Source organism: Apteryx rowi, unplaced genomic scaffold (assembly GCF_003343035.1).
Source record: "Apteryx rowi isolate R43461 unplaced genomic scaffold, aptRow1 scaffold_229, whole genome shotgun sequence".
NCBI lineage: Eukaryota > Metazoa > Chordata > Aves > Apterygiformes > Apterygidae > Apteryx > Apteryx rowi.
The window spans coordinates 709904-724964 of NW_020448630.1; the positions used below are offsets into that span (position 1 = coordinate 709904).

The 15061-nt window shown below is 39.5% G+C and overlaps 1 protein-coding gene and 1 long non-coding RNA gene across 2 annotated transcripts in view; one reads left to right on the plus strand and one right to left on the minus strand.

Moving 5' to 3' along the window:
• LAMA4 (laminin subunit alpha 4) overlaps positions 1-7792 on the plus strand; it is a 108191-nt gene extending 100399 nt beyond the window's left edge. The window contains exons 35-39 of the mRNA XM_026065560.1: positions 727-886; positions 1910-2040; positions 4684-4777; positions 5733-5852; positions 7598-7792. Coding sequence (XP_025921345.1) covers positions 727-886; positions 1910-2040; positions 4684-4777; positions 5733-5852; positions 7598-7743 — 651 coding nt within the window. The 3' untranslated portion in view covers positions 7744-7792. The remainder of the gene's footprint in view (positions 1-726; positions 887-1909; positions 2041-4683; positions 4778-5732; positions 5853-7597) is intronic.
• LOC112965975 overlaps positions 1-14913 on the minus strand; it is a 36524-nt gene extending 21611 nt beyond the window's left edge. The window contains exons 1-3 of the long non-coding RNA XR_003253441.1: positions 14815-14913; positions 13870-13923; positions 11499-11591 (exon numbers count right to left, since the gene is read on the minus strand). This is a non-coding gene — a long non-coding RNA (uncharacterized LOC112965975). The remainder of the gene's footprint in view (positions 1-11498; positions 11592-13869; positions 13924-14814) is intronic.
• Positions 14914-15061: the final 148 nt, after the last annotated feature.

Below are 15061 nucleotides of genomic sequence, written 5' to 3' on the forward strand. Positions count from 1 at the left end.
ACTCTAGGGGTGAACTGAAGCAAAAGCTGTAATAATATCAACCCTCAGCATGCTGAGGAGCACCCACCTCAGTTCAAGTGGATAGTGGAAGTGTATTGGGCTAGACTTCAGCAGACTTGCAGCAGCAATCAGGAAAGCCAGTGGTCTCTGAGCAATAGAGAAATCCTGGTAACATTCAAGCTGAGATGAGACAGGTAAAATTAGGTGAGATCAATTTCACTCTCGGGTCTGAGATATAGATGAGTATCAGGATTTAGTTGAGGTTTTAGTGCTGTCTCAGTATCTCTCTCTTGAGACAATACCTAGAGGTCAGGATTCTGCTCCACATTTTGGATGTTCAACTATACATGCCTCCAAAGTAATCTTTGGCGATATGTGCCTAACAAGATAGCCACACTACTCAGAGAAAGCAGAGTCCTTTCTTGCTTTGAGGGTATGAGGTATGACTGCTGTAGTACTGCCTTGCTCTAGTTGCACTTTGTTTCTCATGGTTCTGTATGGATCCTTTGAGAAACAGTACAAGCTAGACTTACCTCGAGGTCATCTGAGAGACATTAGAGCATAAGAAAAGCACCTGTCCTGCTTCTCTTTCTTGGATTTAATTCAAAACCGACACACCAGAGAATCATGGCATTAGAAATCACACACAAGCAGAAACTGGGGAGAAAAGAGTTTCTTGCCTTCCATAAGCAATTTATCTACTAATCATGCTTTTTGTTTCCCCAGATTAACTCAGTCTACAGTTTTAGTGGTTGTCTCAGCAATTTACAGCTCAATGGAAGATCAATTACTTCTGCTTCACAGACATTTAGTGTAACACCTTGCTTTGAAGGCCCATCAGAAACAGGAACATACTTTTCATCAGAAGGAGGATATGTCGTCCTTGGTAATATACTACTGAATAAATGTATCCAATAATAACACCTTAGTCTTATTTACTGTACCTCAGAATGGCACATGTATCTGATGGATGTGRTAATTTCAGAGCCTGTGAGCTGTAAGGACTATTAGAAACAGATCATTATCGTGCTAAGCAGCTGATGCTGAGAGGTGAGAATGTCACCATGAAACTAGATAAATGGTTACAGATGTATATATTTAAAATAATTAGAATAATTTCACAGAGAAACAGATTATAATATGATAAAAATTATCATAGAAAATGTAAGTTAATGGGGCTAAGACCATGTACACCAACAAATGGTCACCCCTTAGTCTTTAATTAAGAAAACAGTATGTGATTCAAAAATTCTAATGAAATACTTTCTGTATGTATTGACAATGAACAACATGTCAGAACACATCTTTTCTGTCATTTAAGCCTGCTGTGTTCCAGGAATTTTTTTATGAGGTTTTTTTTGGTCACATAGGCTCTGATCTGAATAGGAAAGGAAACAGAGCAACCCTATCCATTGGCAACACCAAGAGGAACTACACGCTGTTTCTAATTTGCTCCCTGGCCTGCCACCAGACAGAAAAAGGGGGTTTCTACTACTGAATCATCAAATCTCAAGTGAACTCCCACTCATTGTGTAAAGACTGCTGAACATCAAGCAAACTGCACAATATGAAACTGCCTAAAAAATACACAGAAATTATTTTCTGCTTTCCATCACATTGCTAAGAAGTATTTTTAAACAAAATACATACTTTTTAAATAATGAGAAAAATAAAGAAGCTATTATTAATACTTCAAGGAAGCAGAATAAACAAAAGTGGAAGTGGGTCATGTATGATGATACACCATACTATCTCTTCAAGTATGTCTACTGGCACATGTTCCAATAGTTACAACAGGACAAATAGGTTCCACCCAGGGACTTGGAATTTCCATTTTGACTTTGAATAGAAGTCCAATTTCATCATTAACTCAGTATAAAAAAAGAATATTATTCTTTTTCCCTCACAGATGAATCCTTCAGTTTAGGCATGAAATTTGAAGTCATTTTTGAAATACGTCCCCGAAGCAGCTCAGGAATTCTAATGCATGGTCACAGCGTGAATGGGGAGTACTTGAATATGCACATGAAAAATGGACAGGTATAATAAAGGCCACATTCCTTCCACTGATTTGACTGGTTCCTCTATCTACTTGGACTCTGTGCTACATGCATCTTTTGTCTTACAAATTTGATATTACTTGATTCTTATTTCTCTCCTAAATATATTAAATGCTTAGATTAGGCAACCCAGATACTTCTTTTAATATACATAAAATAAGATCTAGCATAAAACCAAATCACTTGACTGGTACTAACAATAAATATTTAATGTGTAGGTGAAAAGAAGCACGAGCACTAACACTTTGGTGCTGCTGTTTCATCCACACATTAAAAATGTATAACAGTTACAAATAAGGTGATTTCATTTCTGCCTGATGAATTTTTATTTCTTGCATGTTAAAAGCAAAATCTCAGTTGCGCTCATTGTCTTCTTGTTTTAACACACGTGTGTGATGGAGAAAGTGAAGGAGAAGGAAAGTTCTGATTGTCTGTTCATATGATTACTAAAGCCTCTGGATTTTTGTAAGGCTGTGAATTGAATGAGAGAGGTTTGAAATGAACTTTTCAGATTGTTGTTGTTGCTGCTGCTATCTTATGTTCACTGCTAAAATCTGCGTCTCTTCACGGCAGGCATTATATACACACAGTAAGAAGCTGTAGTCTTAAAAGACAGAACAAGCAAAGGTTTGGAGTAGGAAAAAAAATCTTTTTCGCCTTTTTGCAGAAAAAAAAATTCAGGGCATAATCAAGTGAATGGACAGTGTGGGTGTTCTTAACCACTGCAGTGCACTACCCAGCATCTAATTGTCAGTGAGCTTGTCTGTTCCGGGCTAGAAATAAAGAACCTGGAGATACCCTGTCACCTCTGCTATTGGAACAAGAACCTACAGTAGAAGCACTGAATGGACATTTTAACAGTAGTGATTCATTCCATCCTAAAGCAAGCATCTGATATAGGTGGGATGAACTATCATTCGGAGAATCTATTGCTCTGTAAATCCCATTCTTACAGCTGTAGCTAGTCCTTGGTAAATTAACAGAGAACTTCTTATAACCACAGTGCATCTCTGTGTCATGGCACACTTAAAGCTTCCATCTATTTTCAGTGGTGCCCAGCGGCAGGACAAGGGGCAACAGACACAAACTGAAACACAGACAGTTCCATCTGAATGTGAGGAAAAACTTCTTTCATTGTGAGGGTGACAGAGCCCTGGAACAGGTTGCCCAGAGAGGTTGTGGAGTCTCCTTCTCTGGAGATATTCAAAACCCACCTGGACGTGATCCTGTGCAACGTGCTCTAGGTGACCCTGCTTGAGCAGGGGGGCTGGACTAGATGATCTCCCGAGGTCCCTTCCAACCTCAACCATTCTGTGATTCTGTGTGATCTATATACAACTGATTCAGCATAGTACTTCTTACATAAAGATCTGAAGAAAGCTTTGCATATCCAGAAGCTTGTCATTTTTTTCCAACTGTATCAGTTGGTCTAATAAAAGATAACCCTTTTTCTCTCAAACATCACTTCCAGCATAATGCATATGGGAGTCACAAACAAAATTCACCGTGGAAAAGCACATCTCCCTGCTTGTCACCAAAACAGGCCTGCCAGTTAGCCTCTTAGTAAGCATCCATGTTTTTACCATTAACTGTCTGCTCTCTTCAAATGCATTACCAAGGACCTATTGTGTGAAAGAGCTTTTGCTGAACAAATAAGAATGATCAGCATCTTCAATTCATTTTTAAATGCCTATATCTCTATCAATACAGCTTGTCTGAGGGATTTATTAAGGAGCCACCTTCCCTCATGATTCTGTATTTGTTTTAACTGTTCCAATAGATCTTGTCCAAGGGTAGATGAAAAGGAAGATGAGGATCATTTCATTTTTGTTTTTTGGTGCCCTTGTGCAAAAAGTTAAAACATTCCTTAGCTACTACTATGTTGAAACAGAGATCTTCTAAAATCAAATATAAGCTGTTTCCTTGCATCATTGTCAGTCAACAAGCTGTCAACACTGTAAGGGACAAAGTGATTTGGAATCCTCTGACAATTGTCACTAGGAATCCTGTGCCCTGCAACAGGGCACAGTGCTGCTCTGCCAGTGCTGTGGCAGTTTCCATCTGGAAAGATACTCGCCCATGTAATTAATGCAGAGGTGCAAAATTCAGAATTAGGTTCATTTTCTAGCTCTGCCATAGATTTCCTCATAAGCTTGAACAAGTAACTTAATAGTCATTGCTAAATCCCCTATCTATTCCTTTCTCTCATCTTGCCTGTTTGTTTAGATTTAGGTTTTTCATGGCTGTTTCTTATTAAGAGGCTAGCAAGATGCCAAAACATCATCTGAGGCCTCTAAACACTAATTTAACACACAGGAAATTATAGAGTTGCTCTTCTGGAAAATTTGAGTGAAATTAGCTGTTATTTTTTGAATGAATCTTTTCTTGAACACTCTTCCCTGAGTTCCAATCAGAAATGTTACAGAAATGTTGAATCTAAAAAAATTTCAAATTAGAAAGGTGCTTTATTTTAATGCTTTTTTTGAGAATTTGCATGAAGCAATGTTCTCCTGTCATTTTCATACTAGACATGTTCTGAGTGGGGAACATCACATTAGTACAACAGTAGATAAAAAGAGAACAGGAGGGGTTTTACAATGACAACTACATTATTTTCCTCCAGGTTACTGTGAAACTGAATAACGGAATCAGGGATTTTTCAACTTCAGTGACACTGAAACAGAGTCTCTGCGACGGCAGATGGCACCGAATTGCAGGTCAGTAAAACTTAATCATTTCCTTAAGAAAGATAACAGAGCCAAATTCTCCATCCTCAGCTATCCATCTCCATGGGCTGGGAGACTGGGAATAGAGTCATATTTTTAGTTATTCCCTTTCACCCGTCAAGATGCAAGTTTGTGTCTTGTAGTGCCTTGAAAGAGGCAGTCCTTGTCCTCCTCCAAACATAGAGACTGTAGAGCTTCCTGGGAGGACAAGCACAAGTTCCTGCCAAGCATAAATGAAGATGGAAGCTCCTTGTTCACAGAACATGGACAGCCTAGGTGGAATGATGGCAACCTTTCCTAACTGATAAGCCAGATGATATTTTTCTTTCCCAAATTTGAGGTTAAATATATTGATAGAACACAGTAGCTGCAGGGAGATGCTGCCTTTAAAGGTCAACTAACAGGCCAAGTCTGGAGAGTCCCTGCCTCACACTGAGCTACAGTCAGAATTTTGTCCCTGTCCCAACAGCCATCCTTCATTCCTAGGTTTCAAAGTCAAAAAGTATATCTAAACCACAGGTACTTGAAACTCCTCTAACTTCCTTTCTAGAAGCTCACTTGGGATGCCTCCCAGCACCATGTCCACAAGAGACATCAAGGTGTATTACTCCCTCATACATTCTAGTTTCTTTCTGAAGGAAACCCAGGCACACAAGCAAGGAGGAAACCTCACTGCATTCTAGTAGGTCCCCTATTGGGAATGACCTGGAGAACAGGATTATGCAGCACACCTGCCCTACAGCCTAGACACAGCCACAAACAATCAAGAGCCTCACTCAGAAGTGACCTTGCTCCCACACCCTCATCTTGCATTGGCCTTGCTCTGTGACAGACTGCCCACATACCGGCACTCAGATCAAACAGACACTCCCGTCTGTCATAAAACCCTCAAAAGCTACTTTTTATGACTATAGATCTTTTTGATCCCTGGTCCTTCTTGTTACAGTTATAAGAGATGCTAATGTGGTGCAGCTGGATGTGGACTCTGAAGTCAACCATGTGGTAGGGCCACTAAATCCAAAGGCAATTGACCACAGGGAGCCGGTATTTATTGGAGGTGTGCCAGGTAAGTTTTGGCAGCTTTATGGTATTGCTCCCAAATTTCAACACTGCTTTCACAGGAAACATAGAAGCTTTGTTTTCACTTCAAAAAAGAATGAAACGTGCACACTATTCATGTGTACAACCTGGTATAATTCAAAGGCTCAGGAATAGCTGATCAGAAATGTTCTACCCCAAGTTCTCCAAGAAAAAAGTGCTGCTTCATTGAAATTAAAACATTCACATTTGCTGGAGGGTCAGGCATGGAGTTAGTAGAGAAGTCAGCTTGCTAGAAAAATTCACTTTTTTTCCCCCACTTTTCTTTCCAGTAAAGGCTTACTGTTTTTTTAAGAAACATTTTTTTTTTCAATGGGTTTGGAAAAATCACTGTTAGTTGTAATTGAAGTCTCAAGGTTTTGTTGCTGGCAGGCTGCTTTCCTCTGCTCCAAGCAATGGTTTCTTTGAACACCATATAAAACATGAAGATTCTTATTCTGACTAGTGATTTCTATCGCACAGATGTCTGCTAATGTGAATTTGTGACTCACAGACCATCTGTGTAGCGTGGGCCAAGATTACTACATTTACTTCCCTTATTCAACAGACAGAGCTACTCTGTTGGGGGTTCATATGCAAACTGTAATCAACACTACGTGATTCATTTTTTAAGTCATCTCCTGCACATTTCTCATTGAAAACATGCAGCATTATTTCTCTGTGCCTTGCATGCCAATCATGAATAGCTCTAACAATCCAATTTATTATATTGCTTATCTTGGATTAGTGGCTTGAGTGCATGATGTTCTCATCCATCCCACACTACCAGGAGGAAAAACGAGCCTAAAGGGAATCATAAAAACTATGTGCACATGCCTGTATACTCTTTAATTCCAAATTGGAATTTTATTAGGACAGAACTCTTCCCAGAGAGGTAATATAAAGTGGTAATTGCAAATGCTGTTCTGCTTCGAAATAGAACTTCCTGGTTCTGCATTAATTATAGAATRCTAAAGCAATGCCATACATTGGCTCCATAATACTGTTATCACCCTGGCACAGAAGAATCCTGTAACGAACTTCACAACAACAATGATATTATACTAACTAATACCACGTAAATACAGTAGACTAAACAAAACCTAACAAAGCAGATACAGCTGACAATATATCTAATGTTTAAAGAAATTACAAATACGCAGCCTCGGATTAATCTACTCCATTATTTAAAAGAGAATGTACTGTCCAAAAATGCAAGATTGAGCCTCTACTGACTGCGTGTTATCAAGAATTTTACTTAAAGGTAGATGACTTCCCCTGCTTACTCTAATTGCCTCTAGGACACCAGCAGTAGTCCAGACATTTAAAAAGACTCACAGAAGATGCAACAGAGCTGCACCCAGTAGCTCATAGAAAAAAAAGAAAAAGCCATGGAAGATCCTTATCATACATATATATTAGAATGCAGGCACCAACTTTCCTTTCATACATGCAAGCTGTTCGGTGGAACAAAAATGCCTTTCATATATTTTGCCTCTTCCAAAAGCTGACTATTCCAGTGTCTAAAGTGACTAAACTTTTTTATACAATTTGAACTTATTTCAATGTTATTGATGAACCAATCACATGTAGGATGTATTATGGCATGGGCTCCTGAATAGAATACTGAACTGCAATAGAGGAGACTCAGGTGCCATTACCAATTCTGCCACTGAACTGATTATTTTGGTCATCATCAGCTCTAATTTTTTTTTTCTAATTTGTTTCTTCCAGAGTCTCTGCTAACATCCAGCCTGACTACACGCAATTCCTTCATTGGCTGCATTCGTAACTTCATGATTGATGAAAAACCAGTGAGTTTTAGTAAAGCAGCTCTGGTTAGTGGTGCTGTAAGCATCAACACATGTCCAGCAGCTTGATACTGCATTGCATCAACACTGCAACATTCCCTAGAGCACAGAAGGAAAAATAAACCAAAAAAACCATGTTCTTTTCTTTACCAATATGGAAAAAAAAAAAAAAAGAGAGATCTCATCAAGGATCCATCTAGAGAAAGCAATACATTTAGGGTCACTTCTAATGTTTATATGCAACCAAAAATCACTGACAAATAGAGCTGTTGTTTCTGCAGTTCTCTTATTATACCACAAGAGTGAGCTTTACCATTTCTTACAGTATACGCACAGCCAGGCCTACAACACTGTTACATGAAAATGTTGGATTATAAAAGAAATGAAAATTGTATTAAATATGTTGCTTTCAAGATAGATCCTGTACATCATTTCATTTGATACTGTAGGCTATCCTTTGTTTACCATGAAAAGATTTGCTAATGCACATTAAAGAATAAAGCTAGATAATAGACTTTCATTGCAACTAACTGTGTTAAAAGGCTTTTTCAATCTTCCATTCAACTCATGTATATATTCTTCAATTAAAATGGGGAGCAGAGAGGATACTGATTATGTAAGCTTATAAACAATGAAAAATTAGAACACATTTAATTCCACTTCTAGCACTTCTAGACTTCATTCTAGCATTCTAGCACAATGTGAAGAAAGGATGTATATTTTTAAAACAGACACTTTAATTATATAACTGGCCACTTACCTAAACTAGACAATTTTAGAATAACAGCCTAATTTAGGAAGGAGTAGGAGAGAGAAAATTTTAAATTTCAAAATTTCAAGTTACTGATTATATTTTTTCTCTAAATTTATCAATATATTTATCATATAAACAAATCAAAGCACCAAATCCAGGAGCTGATTGTGATCTCATTTGCACTAATATAGCAAAGTAAGTACCAAGTGTAGAAAGGCGAATTAAAGTCACAGTTTCAGCCAAATATGTATCACATAAACTATCATTTTCTTGTAAGAGTGCTGTAGGGCTTCAGTTTACAGCAATAATCCTCAAACTGGGAACAAACTCCTGTTGATCGTATCCTGGAAGATGTGTGGCTGAGGAGAAGCTGGCAGTGAAATAGGAAGATGCAACCAAAAGGCAAAGGACTGCAAATCTGAGCTGTGTTAAAACAGCAGAAGATGATGGATGGAAGTTAATACCAAGCCTCAGTTGACAGTAGGCCTGAACATCAAACAGGCACAGCTCACTTGCAAAACTTGATCTCTTGAATGATAAGCTACAAAGCATCAAAGCCATTCTTTTCTTTTAAGAATAAACTGTTGTTGCCAGAAAGTATATAATTGCTGGGCAAATTATTGTTGGAACCAATTCAAAATATGACCGGCTGCAAAGCAGGAAAGGGTGAAAGGGAGGATAAAGGACAACCCCCAAACTAAAACTTAATGGGAGCTCATGTAAAGCACAGAATCTGAGACAACTAGAATCCAGAAGTCTTGAATCTATTGACAGCTGGAGGGACCACCAGAATAAGATATATGTGTCAGCAATCATCAGTAGCTTGCTTACTACTCTCTCAATAGAAGTGTTTTGACAGACTGAAGTGGTCTTGGCTCACTCTGTGAAAGAATCATAGGGTCCGGACAGACCGCCACCCAGCCCAGGGATGACAACAGGCTCTTTGAGTGCCACAGCACAGCAGAGAATAGGTGCAGAGGGACTCTGGCAGGTGGGAGCCTGTCACTGCCTCTCCACTTTTCTCTAGAGCCCAGCGTTGGGGGAAAATCACAGTGGTGAATGGATGAGAGGAGATAGTGTGGATTCCAGCAGTCATTGCCTCTCTTTCCACCAGCCTTGTCAGTTCTGTTCCATCTTTCAGCCCCATGCATGTTTTAACAGCCTTCTCCTGGATACGTCTCCCATTTTGTTCCCAGCAACTCTCAGGCAACATGCCTCCAGAAGATATTCCTTTCCCACCCCAGTAGGGAGGCCCCCTACTTCTGGGAGTGGTATACAGCCCTCTCTTTTCCAATACAGCACTCCACAGACCACTGTTCAGAAGCAAGCAGTAAAAGTACTCGTCTGCAGTTTCTCTGAATCAAGCACACCATGGATCCCCAAATCTAATTGCCTTCAAATGCCATGTTTTCCTCAAACACCCAAGAAAATATGCCTCTTTAATTCTTTCCTGCTCCCAATCACTACTCAGACTGGGAGGCTCTGGTTTCACCAACAGCTGAGTCGTGTAACAGCTTGCTGCCATCAGAAGGAGGTTTAGCTTCTGCCTTTTCTTGCTTCCCGACGTGCTCCTGGCTGTTCAGTCTTGCCCCCTTCAGCATACTGACTCTGGAGCACATAGTCATTATCCCGTTATCCCAGCAGAAAACTCTTTGGGCTTTTGGTTTCGGGGAGGGGTTTTCCCCAGATCAGTGAGGTGGGCCCCCAGTGGGTACCAGAGCTCATGCATGGTGTCAGGGCTGCGCAGCTGAGATCTGGGGTGAAGTGAGCAGAAGCTTCTCCCCTTTCAGTGGCAGTGAGCTGTCAGATTGGCTCATTCCATCTCATGTCACCACAGTCTCAGCTAACCTTCCTCAGGCCCCGGTCTCCAGTACCCTATTGCTGGAGAGAAAAGACAGCAGATTTCCTGCTTATGTAGGTTCGTTACAGGGACTACTGCAATTCCTCTCAAGGTTGACTGCAGCTGCTAAGCAGAGATAGCCAAGAATAGCATATGCTTGTGCCCCCTAAGAGCACAGTTTAGTGAATGTTGGTATTAAATGGAGTATTGTACATTAACTAGTATATACATACTCAGGATGCTCTTCCATCTTACATCTACTTCAAGCTAAAACATATCTTCTCATATCCATATCCAAGCTCTGGGAATAAACAATATTTTTCTTAGACATATTTACTTAAGTGAGATTTCTTTTTGGTGGGCTTTATATGTAAGAATGACTTTCCTGATTAATCAGTCCTTATACTTTATACATGGAAAACTGAACAGTACTGAATAAAAACGTGCATTAAAATTCATAAAATGATACCATTCAGTTTACTTCTCTTTAATATATACCTAAAGCTAATCAAACATAGCAGTGCTTGTGGAGGATTATCTTCCTCAAGTTTCCTTTCTAGGCCTCAGAGATGCAGGTTTTGCCTCTGCAGGAAAGGGATTCCAAAGAAAAACGTTACTGATCCAGAGGATACTTGCAGAGTCAGGAGAGAGTACAGAATAATGCAAGTTTCCTTGCCCCCAGTATCCACATGGACCTTGAAATTACCATTCCATATGCACCAAAGACAGTCTATATACATAGCATTACATCTCTGCATTCATTTCTAAGCTACTGGTGTTTAAGAGAAGGCAACTGCCTATGCAGAAATCTTCCCAGAATTCAACTTGGCTTCTGTAACTACCTTGAAAGTCATAGCTCTAGAGTAGAAAACCCCTTACAAAGATCTGGGAAAAAACTCCAAATTCTAAGGTTTATTGTTAGATTGTTCATTTGCAGTTTTAATATTTTCAGTTTTCATAACTATCTCAATTCTGCAGAAAGACAAAAGACAAAATGAGCACTGACCTTAAGGAGAGTATACTTCTTCTCTGACGCCTTCAGGGTTTTGATAATAGTGTTACTGTAGCCATGATCTAAATTAGGGCTGCAACTACACTGTTATTACATCATGGAATATACTGGAATTTGTCATCTTGCAAGACTACACAAGAAAGAATCCACCTTCAAGTTGAAATACCCATATTGCTTCAAAACAGAATACATTTAATTAGAATCTCTGGCTCAGGTACCTCTTATTTCTAAAGACCTGTAGAGATCTCTCATAGTTGAAGGTTCTGATGAATCCTTCTTCTTCATAAGAGACCAAGAGTATGAACAATAGCCTGAAAAGGAAAAGGAAAGATGAAGAGTTAAAGGTCTGATGGTTATTCCCCAGAAAGCCAACAATTCCAAGTAAAAAAACCCCTTCATATGTGAACTAAGCCCTGATATAAATCAAAGAATAACATTGGTTCAGATTCCAACGTATTCTCCCTACAGCAGCATGTGGCCTAAATAGTGAAATGACTGTCATTAAAAAGATGCTGCAAGCACAGCACATGTATTTAAGTTGTGATATGCATTTGGGTCTTGTTGTGATTAGGATTTAAGGATATTCAATGGTTCACAGCAGTCCGTGTCAACTCATTTCCTCTCAATAACACAGTAACTTACTCCTACAATTCAATTTGTGTTTCAAAGCCGTTGTATGCTATTACTGTACAACATCAACAATAAAAAAGTTACTGATTAAATGAGCATAAGAAACACACAGTAGCGTAAGCCACTGATTAAATGATTAACATAGACAAAAAGCCTCTGAAGGGAACTGACCAGATTCATGCATTTATAGGATATCAGGAGCTTCAACTATAACAAAACAGATGGTCAGTGTGAGATCATTTCTTTTACATAGTTGAGCTGCCTATCAGTTTCATTAAACTTCTGAACACAAACACCAAGCCAAACTGATAATTACATATCCACTTCCTGCCTGTGGGCCTCCTATGGAAACTAAAAATTGTTCCCATATGAATATGAATCTCAGTTGCATCTCTGATTCAGAATGCTTCTAAGCTCAAGGAGAATGATGACTTTACATTTCCCATCATGGACCTCTTAACAGTATCTTGGAAGCCAAAGCATGGTTTCTCATGCTGCAATACAACGTTCAACAGAGCAAACCCCATAAAGATGCATATACACAGGACACAGAGCAGAAAAACTGCAGCTAAGTGAAAGAACAAGCAGAAAGCATAGCAAACTGAAAGAGTAAAGAAAGCCAGAGACATGCACTAATATCAGAAAACTTCTGTAGGCTTTAAATTAAGCCTTAGAGTGCTTATAAGCAATTCTATGCTGCTTTTACCCAAGTCAGGCCAAAAAAAGATGTCAGGGGAAGACTATAAAGAAATGACCATAGGCAAGAAGTATAGAAACAGTCTCACATCCAACAGCTAGAGAAGACCACAGCTTACAGGTTGAGACCAGTTCAGGTAACCACAAGGAACAAAATTAAGCTACAGGTTAGGTCTGGTCTGTCCAGAGAGCTGAGAAACTACTATCTGATTTTCTGATTCATATTCATGTAGTTTTCCACTGATGATTGATTTATAAAAGAAGTGCTCGTGGCCAACCAATAAACCCCTACAATGGGAGAAGGCTCAGAGGAGATGGGCAAGGGCAAGGTGCCCATGAAGCTCAGGAATAATGTAGGGTGTGACTCATTAATCACAGCTGTGGCACCAAAAGCTGACTTTTATCTCAACACAAAGGAGAGGAGAGGTTGGCCTTTGTTTTAGATAAACAGCTATGCTGGTTGAGTGGATCAACTGGTGTAAATGTTTCTTCTTGCGTTTATCAAGAGTGTGAATGTCTCCCTGAGTTAGCCAGACCAGGAAAGTGAATACGTGGCTCAGCCTGACATGCAGTATAAAACCTGAACAACTAACAAAAGAATTTCGAAGAGAGCAATGGGCTTGAGCTGGCTTCAACCCATGTATTTYTTCCTGGTGACTGGGGACACCCAGTGTCGTGATGGTGAGCATATTATAGAGACTGGTAAGGGGAATCACACTGATATTATGATTGAACTCTATATYGCAACTGCTATATTTTGCTAAGTGTATACACTTGTATTGTGATTTCAGTATACTGCTGTATCACTCTGCTAAATCAAAAATCCCGTGCAACATCAAATACCTTCAAAGTAAACTTTAATATTAAACATTATACTCTCCATCTGTGGAATATCTAAAAGAGCCTGGACAGAGAGTACTGGACTCTGACAGTGCTCAGGAGAAAGGCAGTATTGCTCTGTTCATGCTGAGGTTTCCACCTGCCTATTACTGAGGACATTGCTCCTTTGCAGATTAGAATGCGAAGCTTCAGTAAGCTTGATACGGTCATTAGTGTTTCTTAACAGCTTACAATATACAAATTTTCAGTAGGATTCTTTTCTTTCTACTAAGTTTTTCAAAATTAGCCTGGATATGTAGTTCTTATATGTAATATTTATAATGCATTATTATTGTTGTGTTTGTTGTAATATATAGTTAAAACTTTCAGGAAAGTTCTTTAAAATCAGTCATTTGGTATAACTTTGTTTTTCTGGACACTTACAACTGATCTCTATGGGTTCCCAGGTCATGTCCAGAAGTCAGCACCATGGTTTCTCTAGAGTAAATAATAAAAATCTTAAGTTCAGTGTACCTTAATCCTTTAAGAATTTCATTTAGCAAATTTTGTTTGTGAACTGGCACTACAAATAATATATTTGGAAAAAACACATTTTACTAAGTAATTTTAGCTGTAAAAGCTTATGAACTGGATTGCATAAAAACTTCTGTTCTCCCACTGGAAGTGGAAATGTCTTTGTCACATGAGAGCTTTCTGCAAGAGAATGCTTCACATCTTGCACATTCTTTACATCATTTTGCAGCGCAGCTATGCTATGCACCAGTCTTATCATGCTGAGAGTAGTATCTCTACATTTCTCTCATCTCTCATTTTTAGCCCCAAAGTTGGTATGTTCAACAGACAAGAGAAAGCACCTACTTTTACTGTGGACAACTATTTGCACAAGAGGTAAGTCACGAAACAGAGCCTAGAGAAAAATGTAACTTGCAGGCCTGATGGAATGAAAAGGTGCAACATTACAGCTTTTCTACATGCCCATTTTTTTCATATTAAAGTTAATTTATATTTTCATACAGTTTGGCACATTGCACACCACCACTCAATAATATATTTGGAAAAAAATACATTTTATTACACATTTGTGTAAATAAAAGCCATAAAAGATAATGAACTGGATTATATGTAAGTACTTCTGTTCTCCCACATAAAGACTTCATTTCAGGTCTTTACCCTGTTTCCCATATTTGGGCTTTAACAGAGACTTTCCAAGTCYCRGTAGGTTCACTCTCAAGACTAGAATGAGCTCCTGAGTACTTCACCGTATCCTCTGCCCTTCTTGTATTGCTGTTTTCCTACACCCATCATCTCCGGCCCAAACAAGCAACAGAAACCTCGCTACTGCCTCAGCTGCTCTCAGTGCACACTTACTCTTAAACCAAGGCCTTGAATTCTTTAGAAGCAGTCGTGGCCCCTAGCATAAACAACCAAATGCTGCTCCCTCAGACTCGCGACCACCACACGGCCCCGTTTGAGTCTGCCTGCCTCAGAGCAGGCCCGCCCTCACCCTGCGGGTGCCGCGCAGCCACATCCCGTTCCCCCCCCTCCCGCCCCGATGGAATATTCCATTCGCGACTGGGAGGCGGCCAACGCCCGCGGGCCAAGCCAGCGGATGGGA